Raw genomic sequence first — 19,199 nt, 5'->3', positions numbered from 1 at the left:
ACGTGTCATTGATTTCCACAAAATTGGCTAACATGACTTATTTTAGGTGTATTGTGTAATAAATTCATTATAATTCAACAACACCAATTTATAGAATGTTACAATTTACTATTTTGCAAACTATAGATACCTAAAATAAGTCAATAATGCTTAAGAATGTGGTATGATTTTATTTTATCCAATTATCCACTTTCTCATATTATTTATTTGCTACATTTAATATGCGTCCAACCAACGTGTCATATCACCATTTAGTTAATCGTATTAACAATATCGAAAGTTTAGTAACAAAAAAAACTAGCAGAAAAGAACAAACTATAAGACTTGATTAATTTTTTAACTTGAACTTCATTATCTTATATTTTGCCCATCTCTCCAAAATGGTTGAATTATCATTTGAATGAAATGTTTATTTAAATTCAAAAATCAGATGAAGATTCTGATTTCCATTGTTTTTTTCAAAATCTAGATTTTCATTCCTACAAATCAACCAGAACATTGTAGCATAAGAACAATATTATCTTCTGATATGACATCACTTGGAAAAGCATATTATTCCACCTTTTGTACCAATCCTGCCCATTTTGCTAATTTTAATTACAAAAACTTTTGCGCATAAGAATTTCTCGAGATTATATATACGTCTCATTACTTACCCAAAACATTAAATATCCATCTACATGTAGACATTTTCACATGTCCATGAAAATCGACATCAACAAGAGATAAATCATTTTCATACTATTGCAAAAAAAAAAAAAAAATCGATAAAATATAAAAATATTAACAAAACATCACTAATATAAACATAATATTAATATTAATCATTTTTTATTTAAAATATTTGTATAAATTTTTAGTTTTTCAAGATTTCTAAAAATCTATGAACATTTCCATGGAATTGAGACCTCAACATTTTCATCGACATCAATATTTAAAACATTGTCCTTACATACCAAATAAATCATAATAATTACTACCAATTTAAATATAGATAAGTGAATAAGATATCTATTACCTTCTTAAGATCGAAGCTTGCTCGATAATTCCAAAACACAAACACTAGAAAGTGTATTGTCAAACAAAATGCATCTCTTTCAAACAAACCATCTTTACATACTTCCATTTTTCTTACTTTTCATTCTAATAAACTCTTATATTCCCTGTAATAAAACTCAAAACAGCCATATATCCAAAACACCCCCAAGAACTTACTGATAAGCAGAGTAAATAAGAAATAACTACAAAACTATAAAGACTCACCATTCCATAAAAACAGAATAGCGCATTTTATCTCCAATTCAGAAAATTCAAACCTCATGTTGTCTTCCAAGGAAAAAAAAAAGTAACGAATATTATAAGTGATCATTCACACGTAAATTTTGCTTTTAACAAAACAGAGATTCTGAACTTTGTTTTACTTTACTACATACATAGCCAAATCATGTATATCATCACTTCTCTCTCTCAAAATACCATGCCAAAAGATTTCACTGTGAGGTTCCTCCTTCAGAAAGCGTTCATTTTCCACAGTTGAAGCCGCGGCAAACCGAAAGGACTATGATAAGGATCAATGCTATCAAAATCCCCAAAACGATCAACTTGATCTTCATATTTTGTAGCCACATTTTCCTTCGAATTTTCGTCCCACTACTCTTAAAGTCCTGTGCCTGTACAAGAAATACAACTCCTAAATTGGAGATAAAAGTGCATCTAGTGTCATTGGTTTTTTTGTAATTATAAGATTATATGGAATGTACCTTGAGGCTTCAAAATGAAGATTGGTTTCTGAAGGACACTTTGGGATTATTCCTTACTCGGAACCGTATTCTCAATTAATTTACATGCTCACAGAAAAAATCAAATACAAATTCCACTATACACAGTTGCATCTAGTCATTATTATCCACTTGATAAACATAGTTAAGAACAATTAAAAAAAAATTGAGATAAAATTGCCATCCCCGTTGGCCGTTTCAGGAAACCATCTACTTTAACTTCTCAAAAATGGCCAACTAAACTCATCTACCAGTTGTCACACTTCTGCTTGCATGTACGAACTGAATGTGTGACGCTATATTTGCAACGACTACCATACAAAAAATCTATCGGGTTGCAACTTGCAACATTTGTGGCGATAGTTTTGATGCAACAGTTGTGGAAATAGTTCAGCCAGTTGAAGTGACAAGTGTTACATCTATTATTTCCAGTCGTAAACAATGCTCATGTACAAATATTGAAATCCAATATAATATTTCATCCATGAGCATATTCAGATACATTTATCAGGGGCAAGGAAAAGAGATGACACAAACCTGGTTGTGAAGGTTTTCTGTCTTATCCACTAGAAGTTCTATCTTCTCTCCTCTATCAAGAACCTACACAATAAGGAGCATGAATGTCATTTCGCATCATAATATAATGCTTGATTTGAATACTAAGCCACACAACATATACTCTTACCCATCAATATAAATTTTCTTCCCTATTATTTAATTGGAGAAGTTTTAAGTAACTCCCTTGGATACGGTTACCCTCTTTTATAATTGCACACCATCAATGAAATTGTTTGTTATTAAAAAATATGAACTCAAAAAGAGATAAAACTGAGCAAGACACTGGATTTGGTCAAACTAAACAATAACGTGCATGTTATAGGACCATTAATCTCAGCCTAAGCAGGAAAAATATTCACATGTTTTCCAACTCACATCACATTATATATGGATATATTGATTATTCACACCTAATTTCCTTATTTTTAACTGGAGAATAATATAAATGTATGAAATAATCATACATGTTTGATGTGTCTTTGTCTTGCCCATGTCGTAAATTTTTTGAAAAGAAAATGATGTATCACAATAGCTGTGTGTCTTTTCCATACTGCGTGTTTATGTCCAGGCTTCTTTGTAATTATTTGACATAGTGAAACATAAGGAGTAAAACAATCTAACAAGATCCCAACCAACAAACGCACCCCCACCGATTCAACTCCATAAATAGCAGTAAAAGTCTCTCTCTCAACCAAATGCCCCTGCTAAAAGAGGATACGTAGCAATTGTACTATGGTTTATCTTGTACTATGGTTTAGCAATGTTGTAGCAATTGGAAATAAAGCTCCAATGATTTCTATTTCCTACACTAGAAGAATTTTGAGCACACCAGCCAGCTCATGGGGCTAGAAAAATATTTGTCGTTGATGATTTTGCAAAGAGATTCTGAGGCTTCCAATACCAAGGCCTCCCTAATCAATAGGCAAAGAAACCTTTTGATTGATAAGATTACAGGTGCTTCCAGTTCCCTTCGGCTTCCACAAAAAATTACAATGCTTCTTTTCCAAGAAAACTACCACCTTAGAGGATTTTTTTTTTATAAGAATCCGCACTTTCATTGAGAAAAATGAAAAAAAAATACAAGAAGGGCACACAAAAAAACAGCCCCAAAAGAGGACACCCATTAAAGAAAAGAGGTCCAATCCAAAAGAATAACACCTAACTGATAATTACAAAAGACTTTAGAGACCCGAAGCCCACGAAGAAGTCTTAAACCTAACAAGGTCCCAAACAGAATCCAACGTCTTCTCCACCCCCCTAAAAATTCTATTTTTCCTCTCCAGCCAAATGCCCCACAAAGTAGACAAAAAACTTGTCTGCCACAAGAACCGCCCCCTATCACGAAAAGGAGGGGAAAGCAGCACCTCCAAAAACGCCCTAAGATCCCTAGGAAGGGCAAGCTCTACCCCAAAACAGTCAAAAAAACGAATCCAGATCTTCTGAGCATACTGGCAAGACCATAACAAATGCTCGAGGTCTTCAGAGGCCCCTCTGCAAAGAAAGAACACACCACTACAGGCCCAAACACAAGGACGAAGTCCTCCGAATACGATCCAAGGTATTGACTTTCCCAAGTAAGACCTACCACCCAAAGAACTTTATCTTCTTCGGAATTTTTATCTTCCAAAGAGAGGTAAACAAAGGGGTCGACAGGGAAGAATCTGGGGAGCTTAAAACATGAAAATAGGAGCTGCAAGAGAAACCCCGAGAAGGGCTGGGGGACCACACAAGCATATCCTCTCTCCCGGGACTGAAAGAAACCTCCAACAACAAGCCAAGCAAAGCGGAAACCTCGAGAGACTCATGATCAGTCACAGAACGACGAAGCCCCAAAGCCCCAAAGAGACAAAGGGCGCAACCCCCTCCCCCAAGGATCCATGATAGCAGCCATCAAATGCAACCTCTTATCAGAAAGATGGTAGAGCCGGGGGAACAAAAGACTAAAAGGTTTATCTAAGTCTCTTTTCAACGAGAAACTCTCTCTTCCCTCCAATTCTCCCAATCTTTAAGAGACTTCTTCGGCTAGATCACTTATAGTTCACTTATCAGCAACAAAGAAAAGACTTTTTCGTCACTGTGTAGTATGGTTCACCCTTTTTGAAACTAAACCTCGAAGTTGAGCTTTTTTCTTTTGTTAAGTAGTTTTCAATGAAATATAACTGCAGCAAGGGTTTGAAAGTTATCTCATTGATGGTTGCTTCTTCTGTTGAAATTGAGGTCTTGAAAGAAGATTTTCAGAATTTTTCAAAGAATATTCATCTTTCTCAAGGGGTTAGTTATTCAACTAATGATGGCATTGTCAAAGAGGCTTTGGAAGAAGAACTTTCAGATTTTAGTGAGGATCAGGAAGTCAACTTTAGTAGCATTGATTCTGGTTTAGAAGTTCGAAGTGACTTTGGGGAGTTTTTTCCTTCTTTAAACCGTTCTTCCTCTTTATCAGAAACTCCACCCGACTTTCTAGACATTATTGAAGATCTTTCTCTACTTTTCAATATTTGATTGTTCGATAAGCGGTTGTTTCAGTATCTCTTTAGCAGGCGATTATTACGGGAAGAGCAAGTCTTGAAGAAGAAAGTTGTTCAGACCTTTGCTCAATCATATTTTTGTTACTACAATGGCGATAGATTTTTGGCGTCGCTGTTGCAGAATGAAGGATGTGGTTTTGTTTATTTGTTCTATTCTCTTGTATTTTGTAGAGCTTTGTTCTTTGTTGGTTTTTTTTTTTTTTTGTCTTTTTCCGCTCTCACTAAGGAGTTTGTATCCTTGAACATTTATAATGAAAAGTTTGTTTCTTGTTCAAAAAACAATTTGCGATAGTAGGAATTTTTTTTTAAAAGAAATTAGGCTTCCAATGAGATAAAAGGAAAGAATATACAAAGGTCGTACAAAAATCAAGCTGGAAAAAAGAGGACCAGCTTATAAGAGGGACATCAATCCAACACCCACATAGAAGTATCTATGTATTAAATCTAACAGTCTCCCAAAATCTCCTTCCAAGACCTCTCAACCCCCTAAAAATTCCCTTATTCCTCTCAAGCCAAATAGCTCACAGAATAGCAAAAAACAAGTATTCCACAATAGAAGTCCTTTAATTCGAAAAGGAGGAAACAACAATACCTCCTCCATCATCGCCCTACACTCCCTGTTACAAGCAAAGGAAACCCCCCGAAAGCCTCCAAGAACCAGCCCCAAATAAACGGGACGAATTGGCAACTCCACAGATTATGGGGGCCAACAAGAAGGAAAAACATATGTGAATTTGGCCTAAAGGTAATATTTTCACACACAAGACTTGCCAGACAAAGAACTTGATCTTTGTCGTAATTTTTACCTTCAGAGCGAAGGCATTGGAGGAAGTGAGGAAATGCTCAAAATATTAAAAAAAAAATAACTACAAGAGAAACCCAATGGCAAATTAGGGGACCAAACACGAAGGTCTATCCTTCCCTGAAAGAAGCGAACGTCCCCTAATAACAAAAACAAAAGAAGCAACCTCCAACAATTCACTATCCATCAAAGGCCAACATAGACCCAAAGAAATAGAAGGAGAATTCCCCCATGACTCCAAGTCCAACACAAAGGTCATTGAACACAACCTCATTAGAAAGGTGGTATAAGTGAAAGGCGATATAAGCGAGGGAATAAAAGTCGCAAGGGTTTATATCACCCACCCAAAAATCCTCCCAAAAATAAGGGTGTGTTTGGGAGTGATTTTGACGTGACCAAAATCACTTTTGCCATTGTCAAAATCATTCATTGATCATGTTTGGCAAATTAAAAAATTGATTTTAGGAAAGTTTAAAATCACCTTAAATTGATTTTTAAAGTATCACTTTGATGGTGATTTTAAAAAATCAATTACATTTAAATCTCTTTTTTCAAAATCACTCATCCTACCATCACTCTCAGACACGCCCAAGTCCCAATACCATCCCCAATAGAGCAAGAAACAAACAGGGAAAAGAAGGGAAAGATAGAGAAAATAGCCTTCCCGAGGCAATTAGAATACATCTTTAAGACCATTGATTGAGAATCATTAAGTAGGGGACCCATAGTAGCTCACGACTATCCTACTCCACAACGCATTACATTCATAGAAAAAACACAACCATTTGGCCAACAATGTCTCAATTTTGAATTTCAAATTCCAACCCCCAACCTCCCGGGGTATCGAAATGATATCTCAATTAACCCATCAATCCCTCATAATTTTCTCCAAACTTTTAGTCACGACCACCTGGATTTTAGACAAGCAACCTAATTTCTTAAACAAGGTCAGGACATAATTTGGGATCCATCTTAACACGGCCTTAAATGAGAGTGAGTTTCACTCCTTTAGAAAAAATAAGCCCTTTCCAAAAAGAAAGGTGATTTTGATCCTTTTCCACAACAGGAGTAACACCAAGCTCTTTAAAATCTAGCCTAAACGAAGCCTGAGGTAAGAAGACATAAAATTTTGGACCTCACACCCCACCAGGGAAGCCCAAGTGTAAAGTTGGACCGCTCGCGCTCGCCATTAATTCTTAGCAAAGAACTCTTACCTCTATTAATCTTAAGACCCAAAACCGCTTTGAAGAACAATAGCAAGCGATTCAGATTAATAAAGGAACTTCGTCCCTTAACAGAGTAAGAGAGTAATATCATGCAACAGGCAAGTTCTCTTTCCCCACAAGGAAGCCCTCTAAACCCCTTTCTCCACTCTGAGAGAGACTAACTTGTTAATTATGTCCTAGGATGAGATCATAAGAATGAGATGAAAAGAAAAGGGGACAAATGGGTGCATTATCAAAAGATAGCCTACTCTCCTCATGGATGAAGCCTGAGATTTTTTCGAAAGACAATTCGCTCAATAAATGTGGGAGAGTTTCCATTTCCAAGATATATAATCTTGCAGACAGCATACAAATCCAGCAAGTGTTGAATAGGGAGTCTTCTTTTGGCTTCATTATCCCAATCAGTTGCTCAAAAAGTCAGAAGCATGGACCAGGAAACCTATTTTTAATTATTCAATTGACGGATTTGTTGTCCTTCCTGAGGGGTTTTATTTGGCTGTAAATTTAGGACTCCTAAGAAAAGTGAAGTCATTTCTCTGATCCTCCTCTCTTGGCAAGATCAACACTTTTGACAAGATCCAAAAGAACCTAAACCTTGCTTCGGTATCCCAGTGATGCATCTTGTGTAAAAGCAACGATGAAGACCAAGAGCATTTATTCTTAAAGTGTTCACTTATTTAACGATATTTTAGTGCTATAGTTTGCACAATTTATAATTTTTTACGGTGTAACCTTTTTATTATTAAAGAATTCCTTCTTCGGCTACTTTCAAGACACTGATTCAAGAACAAAGCTCAAAGTCCTTATTCATGCCACTTGAAGAGCTTTCTTAATCGAGACTGGATTGTGTGTGAAAGAATATTTCTACTTTTACCATTCTTTCATTGCACAAATCTCTTCTTATAACTCATTGCTTCCTATTCCCCCCTCTTGTAGGGAGATTAGGTCAGGGCATCATAATGCCACATTAAGAATCTTTTTTTTTTTGTGTGTGATGAGGCCAAAACAAGTAATTCTCCAAGCATGTTTAGTCACATTGCTAGCTTTTTTTTTAATGAGAAACCAGGCTTTCATGAGCAATAATGAAAGAATATACCAGGGCAAAGAAAAAAAGAGCCCAAGAAAGAGTCCAATCACAGGAAAGGACTCCAAAGTCCAATCCAAAAGAATAAAACATTAACTGCAACATATAAAAATAGCCATCCATGTACAAATAATAATGCATCTTATCAAAATTGAATCTTTAAAGTAGCTAACAATCAACCGAAAAGGCACCATTGTATCAACTGGAAATGACACACAGCAATATGAGCAGAGTAAGGCACGCCTTCAAAGTTACAGTAGATAGACATTTTTTTTCAATAGAACCAAGACATCTGCTCTTAGAAAGTCAAAGGTTTGGCGTATAATTTGCATATATTCTACAAATAGGTAATTTAAACTAAAACTTCAAGCAGAAAACAGGTATCAGGGTAGGTTAGAATGTGTGAGAAATTTCAACAATAAGGATAAAGGGCTCTGCTTTTGATTGAAGAAAGAATAGGTAGAGGAGGTGGCTAAAGAAAAAAGCCTCGAGGCTAGTACTTCTAGAAATGTTCAAGATAAAGATCTAAACTTTGCATCCAATAAGAACATCCAGAAAAAGCTTCCAGAAGATTGTGCAAGATGAAATTGAATGTTTACCTTTTCAATATTTTCCATCATAACACCTTTCACTTCTGAAACCTGAGCTTTCACCTTTGCAAGCTTGCTAACCTCTTCAGGATGATCAACACAGTACTGCATATGTTCCTTCAATTTTGACCTGTAAATAATATTATACTTAATCAACAATGTATACTCTATAAACCATCCTCAGCAAGTACTTTGATCAAATACCCGAATTCCTTGTTAAGACTATTGGCTGGAGCTGTGGAAGCCTTTCCTCCACCATATTTTGACACAAAATCATCCTTGATGCGCTCCAAAAATGCAATAGGCACTTGCCTTCCAGCTGATTCCGTTGCAACTACACAGTATGCTGCAAATTTTGAAGACAGAAGAAAATGGAGGGATGACTTTTTGGTCAGAAATCATACTCTATGCAATACAAGGCACAGTACAGAGAAATATTTCATCTGGAGGGGGAGGGGGGGGGGGGGGGGGTGGGACCATATATTTCAAAGTTAATTGTCAGAAGAAAAAATACATATAAAAAATGAGCTAGTACATTGATGAGATGAAAAAGAAAATAGTCGGTAGGGCTTTAGCATTTAGCAACTGAAAAGGTCCCTTTCAGGATCAAACCACTATTTTATTCGACACCATGATAAGGTAAATAAAACAGAACATTTTTGTTGAAGGGAAAAATAAAAGAACAGTTTCTCAAAGGTATATGCAATGGAAAGTGCAAAATATCAGGCTGTAGCATTCACAAACTACTGAGGACCCTTCTAGATTCAAAATCTGAAGAAGACCATTTTTATTAGTTAGTGAGTATTGTGGGTATTCTTCCACATTTTACCAGGAATGGGAATATATTGTGAGTATTCTTCATTGTCCACCATCTACATGAAAACAATACACAATTGAGTCGTCTTGAATCAAATCTGATATATCCCAAGTCACTTCCACACCATCCAAGTCAGATTAAGTTTAAGAGAAACCAAGTGACTCATTTTTAGATTTTCTTCATACTGGACTTGTTACTTTCCCATCCCATTTTAAGACAGATATGACTCATCCAAACTGTATCGAGCTCAGTCTAGTCTTTTTAACAATGTTGGAAGTACAGTTTGTTTGTGCCAAATGGAAGGGTTATTTTTTTTTGTCCTTGATTCTGTAACTTGTATATTTCTATAGTTAAATATATAATTTTGTCCCAAATACACATGTCATTTTCCAATTTTATCCCTAACATTTTAAAAGTTTCAATTCTATCATTTATATATTAAGTTTTTTTAATCAATTCTTTAATGTAAATAAACATTAAAAATGATTGCGTACAGTTTGAAAAATAGGATTCTTGTAATGATATAGTCAATCTGGCTTCCATAGGAAACAAGATGAAATAGTTAATCATCAGCATAGCAACATCTTTAATGGTTCCATTTTCTACCGCAACAACTTTGCAACCTTATTACAAAACATATCATGTGAAGCAAATATATATTTAATTTTATATGTGGGTATCTCCATTTAGTTAAATTAAAATATAGGATTATTCCAACTCAATTAATAAAATGGATTTTAGTGTCACGCCATCACATTGTTATGAATTTTAATGTCCAAGACATTCTTTACTTAGATTCAAATGTAGAGTGAAGCTGAAACTTTTAAAAAAATTAGGGTGGAATTGAGAAATAAGACAAATATTAGGCCATATTTCACAATTGCATCTACGAACAGAGCTTTAGGAGCCGCCAGATCATAACTAAAGAGCTAGTTCCCAATAAGGTACGCATTTAAAAGTAAAACCCTCGATGGCTCAAAATATAAATAACAATAATTCTTATGGTTTTGACAAAAAAGGAATAATAATAATTCTCACAAATACCTATCTTCTAGGGTCTAGACAAATAATTCTCCATTTTGAGATCTCGTATATTTTATATAGTAACCCATTAGAGAACAACGGAAAGCAAGTCCAAATCTAATCATATATGATATAAATAAATCTCGGGTCTCATTTTCCTTCCCCGTATTTCATCAAAACCATCGAATGATGTTCGTATCAACTTCCAATGGTAATAAATAAAATAAATGAGATAAAAAAAATGCAAAAAGAAAAAGGAGGCTTGAACAACAAAACTTGCATAAATTCCCCATTTTCTCGGCATCCAAACAAAAGGTTTAACTGAGTACAAATGACGGATCGGGGGTTCTTTTTTTCAAATCAGCTAAAGAAGCACCATCTCCGGCAAGAAAGACATCCAATAAATGGGGAAATCAAGAAACTACTCTTCCAGAAAAAAGTTCCCAACCAGAAACGAAACTCGAAGACCATTAAACGCAATAAAGACAGCACAAAAACATTATACAACAAAAAGGGAAAACAAAAACAAAAGAAATCAAATCAAATCTCAGAAATCAGAAAAATCAAACAACGAAGAAAGGGGAGGAAAAGGAGCAGTAGGACTTACTGAAACCGTTGTCAACGAGATAATTAAAGGTGTGGCCATCGCAATTGTAGGTGAATTTGTTATTGGCGGTGGGGAGTTTCTGGAGGCACTGAAAAGCAATGGAATTGAAATTCCCGCTGTACTCGGTATACTCAGCGAGAATCACGGTGCCGCGAGCGACGAAAGCGTAGATCAGAGACTTCTGCGCCATGTGTAAGGAATCCGGCAACAACCACAAGCAAAAACTAGGGCTTGGGGAAGTGGGTCGAGCAAGAAACTGCTCAGCGTCGCAGGAGGAGGGTTAACAGCAATAACCCACCTCGCAGAAACCAAATCTGTGCTCTCCCGTCGCCGATTTTGGGCAGAAAAACGGAAGAGAAGAAGGGGGAAGATGGGGTTTTATGAAAGTAAAAGTGAAACTGGCGAAGAGAGAGAGAGAGTAGAGAAGAAGAAAAGGGGAATATAATTATAATTATGGTTTTCAAAATGGGAGATTTGGGGGAACCATTTTCTGAAGCTTTGAAAAGCGACTGACGACCAGAGAGAGAGAGAAGACTCACCCCACTCGCTTGCTTCTCTTTCTTTTCAACCATTCCACTCTCAATTTGCCAAAATACACTGATTTAGGTTCGATCTATTTTTTTTTTTTAATAACTTATACTCTCGAAATGTCTATTTTTATTAGTACGATGGTACTAGGGAGTATAATACTTATAGATGTTAAAGTATAATGACTTAAACAAACCATAGTTGAGAGAATAGAAAGTAAAATGAATGCTTTGACAAATATATGGAAACCAAAATTAAGAGTACATGTACCAAAATAGTATCTAAAACAAGAATTCACACCCTCATGTCAATTGTGCTGAGTTGTGTTCGCTTTAGAAATTTAGGTATATTTTTGTTAAACTAGAAATGTATTATTATTATTTTCTTAAATATGATGTTTGTTCAGTCTCCGATCTTTCAAAATATGATAATGATCCCTCAATGTTATTTTTCTCAGTTCAACAACGATTTTGATAATAGGTATCTTATATATTGATTTATGGCTACGATTTCTTGTTTAGCACAACAAATATTTATATATGACATATTTACGTTAAACCGTGCTTATGTGGGCACTAACCACGATCTCTAAACTTTAGATTAAGCGAGGTCTAAATTGGTTAACGATTCATTTATGTCCTTTGGTAAGAAATTGATAACACTGCTTTTAATTATTTATTTCTTAAACACAGTAGCCTATTTTATAATTAAAGATAAGTGATGCTCAAATTCTCACATCTTGTTATCATTATACACATAAGAATAAAATGATTCAATCTACGACTTTTCCTAATATTCTCTAGCTTTCTCTTTTACTATTTTTGTTCATTGGCTTTACATTTAATTAGTCTGCAAGGAAGATTTGTATCTTACATAAGATAAAGAAGAAATTGAATTTATTATTATTATTATTATATATTTTATTTTTTTGTTATAAAGGGAAGATTTATTAGCACCTTTAAAAAAAAGAAAAAAAGAAAAAAAAATCTATTGATTATAGCTAGTGTAATGCAGGTGTCCTACGAGAAATAGGGGAAAATATTGTTTTCAACCATGTATTTAATGTGTATAAGATTATAAATAACTAATTGAATTTGTAAAATTCGGGAATTTTAACAGTGTTCCATAGTTTTGAATGATGTTTTTTTTTGGAAAATTTTGAACGATGTTGGTGAATCTTTACAAACATATAATATTAATATTAAGGTTGTTGGTGAAATGACAATGAAGTAAAATAACATGCAACAGTAAAAAATGAAATAAAATAAAAAGTGAATAACATGCTAATGGGAAAGTAGAGAAGATTAGTTCAAACATAAGAAATTACGAAATTAAAGTTGTATATGGTAAGGTTATCGTTTCTTATATATTCTTAATCCTTTGAAGAAATAAAATATTAGCGTTAGGTAACTATTTCTATTTCTCACTCCGATAAATGTTTCAAAAAGTTCATAACAACAAAATCAATAACTTATTTGTTGTTTACTGTTTTTCGTTTCTAATTTCCAAACATATGTATTTGATAACTGTTTTTATTTATGTTTGAATGAAAGAATGATATCAACTTTAATAAATATTAAAAAATAAGTATAACATAAAAATGTTGTCAATGTTAGGTTAGCTCAACAGTAACTAATACTTATCTTTGACCAAGAAATCATGATTTCGAATTCCCTACCCCATTTATTCTACTCAAAAAACAAAAAATGTTAATGACATTTCTATTTTTTACGGTACAATATGTGTAGGTGGGAGCTCGAAGACATTGACCTTTTAATTGGAGATACATACTTAACCAATTAAACTACACTCAAATCGGTAAATATATTACTTTTTTAATTAAAAATAAAGCGTAATAATTGAAAAATAAGAACATTAACAAACGAGGTGGGGAGGTCTTTTTAAAGACCATAGAGAATCATTTATACGATTAATTCGAGTTACAAAAATGTGTCATAATTGGTTTTGATACTATCAATGTGTCAAATTTCTTATTTCAGCTATCTTAAATTTTCTTCTGTCAATCTTTTTCCTAGGTGCATAGAGATTATCAAATTTAGTTTATTGATCATTCTGTTTCATAGTCAATTCTAAAAGACTTCATTCTCCTTCAGATATTTCCTTATTTTATTTTATAATCTAGAAAAAAAAATATCATATTCTTTATCTAGAATAAGACCCCTGACCTGATTCAAAAAAGCCTTAAAATTAATCCATTTGTTTCATATGGACCCCTATTCTTTTTTAGTACACGTTGGAGAGAGGATTCGAACTCATAACCTAATGGTTGGAGGTATATGCCAATTACCACTGAACTATGCTCGCTTTGGCATATAGACCCCTATTCTAATAAATAAATTAACACGCAAACTACTACATCATCAGCCATACAAATCAAGCACACTTTTCACAATTTTACGTAATTCCTGGAAAAAATTTATATTGGCAAGAGATATATAAGAAGTTTTTGTCGTGAGAGAATCATTCAGGTTTATAAATAAAGGGAGGAGATTCATACCTATAATCGGCAAACGAAAGTGTTAATACTCGACGTGGTAAGAGAGGAGAGATCGAAAGGATAGGACGAGGTGTACCTCGAATTTCAGCAACCGTGGTCATCCTAGCACATTTCGGAGCAACCCTTTGTCAACCATCATCCCGCTACGACAGAACTTACATCGTAATTCCCGTTGTGATGTCAGATGACCAACTAATGGATCCCACTTACCAATAGTATAAATAGGGAAGTTGTCTTCATATCCAGATACATGCACGTGTGATTGATAGCCCATTTCGAGTTGAGTAATACTGACCTGAGCGTTCTTTCCTATGTCACATATTTACCTCGAAAAGTCATCCAAATACGTCCCAGAACATTTGATTTTCACACAAGAACATCAGCAATTTAACATTAACATCAGTTACCTACAACTCATAAACAAGACACTACAACTTGTTCATTTGACCTATACACGGATCTAACACAGATATTAGTACTTCTTATGTGCATGTAAATATGGTATTTATGGGTTATATAGGTAGCATGATGTACAAAACTTGAGTATAATAATAATTCTGTATAAAAAAGTAGAATTATATAGTACAGGAAATTGAAGGAGGAGCTGTTTTCAGGAACCTGGAGATGCAAACTTGGTGGTGAAGTGCCTTACCTGAAGCATCTCAATGTCAAATATGAGAATCCCAAGGCTGGAACCTTCACCATTTGCCAGACGTGTTGGATTAAAAATGGTGGTAAATAGCCTCTGCCTGTCAAAGTACTGCATTCAAATAACACCTCGTGAAAATCAAACATTTAAAGGCAGATCAAATCTCACAAATGTATAACTTTTTTTTTTTTTTGAAGTTCAGTAAGGATCCAAGCCCATTCACTTCACCCTAGATTTAGCATACACTGAAACAAAAAAATGTCGGTTTTCGGCCACCGGGTCGGCCAAAAACCGACCGATGATCAGCCCTACTAGACAACCACTTAAAATTCGTGAGTTATTTAAAATACTGAGCAGTTGGTTAGTATGATTTATGAATTCTCTAAATCTTAAGGATGTTGAAAGGGAGCATTTGAGTTGAGTCTATGTTTGTTATTTGACTTTGTTATATGCTACCGATTTGCTAATGTCACGAGTGCCTCTGAACTCCAAAGTCCAAACTTGCTAATTCTAAAATCATATAAATTCAAGCTTCAACTTGTCAAACGATGCACAAGTTTACCATTTACATTTTAAATACCAAGTCTAAGTCATAAAATCATATATATATGTTTATTATCAAAGACTAAAACTTCATAAGAAATGTTACAAATAGATTAAAATTATGTCTATTTGATTCTTTTAACTAAAAAGAAAAGAAAATAATTATGTTTTTCCAACTAAATCTTCGTATACCGGTACGTTTGATTAAACTAACACTAACCAACAATGATTTACACGACACGACATGACATGCTAATGATGCAAAACCTAAAAACAAAAGAATTTGAAAATAATTCAAAACTGTATATTTTTCTTTTCATCTATCAACGAAAAGTTGTTTCTTGTTAAAAAATTGGTCAAGTTGTTAGACTCTATCCCAACATTATGCTAATGATCCACCTTCACTAGAGAGACTTCACCGACCAAAGTGAGCTATATAACCTCTAGAAACTTTAAAAAGATTTTAAGTTATTAAATTTTCAATTTAAGGATTTTTTTTTTCTAACTTAAAGATTTGAATCTAAGATTTGGGAGAATATCTTCAAACATCCCAAACCTTTATCATCGTGACACTCCTTAGAATTAAAATTGATTATTTCATGCATGTGCAATCAATTATATCTTGATACAGCCAACTTGTCAGTTAGTTAAAACATATATCCCCAACTAAAAGGTCGTGGATTAGAATCACATTTAAGACATATATCCCAACTAAAAGGTCATGGATTAGAATCACATCCAACAATGCTAACTTGTTTTGTTTAAATAAGACAGTATGCGTGAACCAAACAAAGGGAGGGAAACAGGAGTGCGCACATTGGGTGGAATAGGTTCTTGAGATGTATTCTGATATCCTTGGGACGGTGGAATTATGACTCTACGGATGCCACCAGCTTTCATGGTTCTCACAGCTGCTTCCATTCCCGCAATAACCTTGACATTTTATAACATTTCAAAATTTAAAAAATATATATATATTTAACAAATACTTTTATTTTAGTTTTTAAAATTTCATTATAATTTTTAAAGTATATCATAACATGCATAATAAACAAATAAATTGATAGCCAACAAGTTGGTCTTTTAAAAATAGAAAATCGAAAGGAAAATCATAATCAACCTTGTGCAAGATTAAGAGCAAATTGCTTTGCAACTAAAAGCGGATTCAATTAGGCAAAATGGTAGGATATCAGCAGCAATTGACTTACTTTCCCGGAGCCAAGAACAAATGTAAAAGGAAGAGGTTCCCCATTTTCATCTTTGTGGTCATACGATGTGTCAAAGCGCCATCCCTGCTTCGCTGCCAACCTTCCATAGTAATGAACCGCAACCTTCACGTTAATACTCCTTATTAAGAATATCTGGATTTCATACTCTAGCAATAAAATTTTCCCCTATACTATCTTTACAAAGCACGGTGTTCATCCAATCAACTTTAACAACTAGCACTCAAGCGGATAGCCAACTCTACGAAATGATCACAACAGAAGGCTGGAGAAAAGAATAAAAATTGCATCCATTCACTCCTTTCGAGATTTTGTATCTTTAAACAAGTTTGATTCCTCTTCATATATTAATGAAAAGTTCGTCGCTCGTTAAAAAAAATAATAATAATAATTGCAAATATGGATGGATCCAGAAATATTTCAAAGAGGGACAAAATTTCATCATAGGTAAGTGAGGTATAACATCTCCATTGGTATCATCAACGGAAGAAAGTAGGCCACCACACAATTAATCAAAAGCAGGCTTGGAAAGAATTACAAGATAAAATGATACTTCACTTGTACACCCATTGACTACATTATTCATCATTAGTTAAGTGCACGATTGAGGAATTTGTGAGTCTAGAAGTCAACTTTCTCACTCACCATGATAAAGAGCTGAAAAGGGGTGTCGATTGTCTGTAACCTACCAGACAAAAGAGAAGTTGAAGAGTTCAACTCACACTGGTGTCGTCTCAGTCAAATCTACTTTGAGGCTCAAATCAAGAGGTCGTAGGCAAGTTGGTAAATCGGCTAAGTAGCAGCAAGCTAATGCCATGCCATGCCTTGCCTAGCCTCCTTGTCAGTGGTTATAAATGTGGGGCTAGAGCCAATTTGAGAATTCTTTCTAAGTTTAGAAGTCCATTAAATCCGTCGATCTTTTCCTAATATCTTGTAATAGGAAGAAGATTTGAGTTTTCGGTCATTGATAGAAGAATAGTGTTGGTGGAGAAGGATGTTCCCAGCAAAAGCAGTGTCGTGTTCTATCAAGCTCAATCTCGGTGTGCTGGGTCCAACTCCCTTCGAGCTCGAAATTTTCTGCACCGCTCACACTCTTTTCATCTCTTCCTTTGATTTTTATTGACAAAACACACAGATTGGGAGGCAGGCTGGTAATTCGTTCAGAAGCTCAAAAATATGAAGTCCAATATTAAAATTTGAAACAGGAGCACTTTGGGGGACAGGGAAAACCAAAATGATACTGTTACCTCCATAATAAGAGAACATCGCTGTTTTTGGACTTCAAGTACAGAGAAGTCGGAAGTAGACTAAAACATCCAAGACGGGTTGGCTTAACAAAGGTGATGATTGATGAAAACACAAGCTCGATCCATAAAATTATGTCCCATAGGAGAAGGAAGAATTTAATCAACAATATTAACACCTAGAATATATGGGCAGTTTTTAACCAGAGACGAATAGATTGAATAAATCAAAGGATTTTTTCAGAAAGCTCTACAATAGAGAACCTGGTGGCAGATGGTTACGTACTGGTTTAGATTGAAATCCTATTGATGAGAATAAGAAGCGACGGTTGGAACAACCTTTTCAGGAAGATATTGCAGTTGCTGTCAATATTTTGGGCAATGATCAATCACCCGAGCCCGATGGAATTTTCAGAGAATTACTTCAAACAAAACTTGGAACGCCACCAAAAAAGATAGCATATCCTCAACTACAACAAATGCATCAGAGAAAACTACAAAAGCCTTAACCCCAAGAGATATATTGCCAAAAAGTCGCAAACTTTCGGCTCATAAGCTTGGAGAACAGTGTCTACGGACTACAAAATCATCGCAAAAGTACTAATGGAAAGATTTCGTGAAGCCCTTCGGAACACTCTCATAGAACCAGCAAACCTTAATCCAATCCAAACCCTCGATAGATTATGAAGGGAAAAAAAACCCAAGAAATAGAAACAGAAAAAAACGCAATATATTGACGTTCCCAATGCATTCCCAACGGATTTCAAAACCAAATCACCTGGTCTCCGTCGACGGGGGTTTCCCCTGAGCCAGCGCGAAGCTCAAGCGCCTTGACGCCGCCTGAGTCCGGGAGCTCGAAGAACTCCGGGGCGGCGGATATGGAAGGAACGGCGAGAGAGGAGGATGATGCCAATGTTGAAAGAGCGGTGGATATAACCGAGAGGGACAGAACTCTTCTGGTGGGTGTAGAAATTGCAGGTAGAAGACGATGGTGAGATCCCAAAGATACGAAATCGAGAGTGGGATTGAGAGGAACGCATCGGCACCGGATTGAAGCCATTGATCGTATCGTCATCTTCCTTATCAGAAGCAATTCATCAGAACCTCACATACTTTCCCTCCATTTTTTTCCCCTCTGCAAACTGAAAGATAAGTAAAAGTTTAAAAATTAGTCCAATATATTTTATCAGTTTTTAATTTAGTCTCCCCACATTTTTTTAATGCAACGTATGGAGATCTCTCATAAATATATGCTAATTATTGTTAAAATATGAGTGTTTTAACTTTAATCTCTCATTATGGACGAGTGTTAAAATTAGTAGATTATAAAATTATAGAGTATATAATACTTAATAAATTATGATAAATTTAAAATAAGATAAGATAATTTAAGACATATAACTCATCTTTCAGATTTGTTAGAGAGTAATATAAGTTTCCAGTTTTATTTTGTTGATCACCTTTTGTCTCCTATAAAATTC

General features: G+C 34.8%; 2 protein-coding genes across 4 annotated transcripts; both read right to left on the bottom strand.

Moving 5' to 3' along the window:
• Positions 1–1,265: 1,265 nt before the first annotated feature.
• LOC111012600 (vesicle-associated membrane protein 722) lies at positions 1,266–11,432 on the bottom strand. Its single transcript, XM_022286804.2, has 5 exons — positions 11,011–11,432; positions 8,768–8,909; positions 8,573–8,693; positions 2,316–2,378; positions 1,266–1,670 (listed from the first exon to the last, which is right to left on the bottom strand). The coding sequence occupies exons 1-5, from the start codon at positions 11,198–11,200 to the stop codon at positions 1,521–1,523; spliced, it is 666 nt and encodes a 221-aa protein (XP_022142496.1). The 5' UTR covers positions 11,201–11,432; the 3' UTR covers positions 1,266–1,520.
• Positions 11,433–13,961: 2,529 nt separating this feature from the next.
• On the bottom strand, positions 13,962–18,878 carry LOC111012539 (FKBP-like peptidyl-prolyl cis-trans isomerase family protein). Of its 3 annotated transcripts, none has more exons than XM_022286706.2 (5): positions 18,497–18,878; positions 16,457–16,579; positions 16,065–16,181; positions 14,709–14,816; positions 13,962–14,351 (listed from the first exon to the last, which is right to left on the bottom strand). In XM_022286706.2, the coding sequence occupies exons 1-5, from the start codon at positions 18,791–18,793 to the stop codon at positions 14,154–14,156; spliced, it is 843 nt and encodes a 280-aa protein (XP_022142398.1). In that variant the 5' UTR covers positions 18,794–18,878; the 3' UTR covers positions 13,962–14,153. The 3 variants fall into 3 exon arrangements, with proteins under 3 accessions (XP_022142398.1, XP_022142399.1, XP_087977500.1); XM_022286707.2 differs by having other exon boundaries at positions 13,962–14,365; positions 18,497–18,877; XM_088121374.1 differs by lacking the exon at positions 13,962–14,351 and having other exon boundaries at positions 14,514–14,816; positions 18,497–18,876.
• Positions 18,879–19,199: the final 321 nt, after the last annotated feature.

The sequence above is a fragment of the Momordica charantia genome, assembly GCF_013281855.1.
Source record: "Momordica charantia cultivar OHB3-1 chromosome 3 unlocalized genomic scaffold, Mcharantia_2.0 BLBB01000003.1, whole genome shotgun sequence".
Taxonomy (NCBI): domain Eukaryota; kingdom Viridiplantae; phylum Streptophyta; class Magnoliopsida; order Cucurbitales; family Cucurbitaceae; genus Momordica; species Momordica charantia.
Note: the sequence above shows the minus strand (reverse complement) of the source record. Positions and strands in the feature narration are given on the sequence as shown.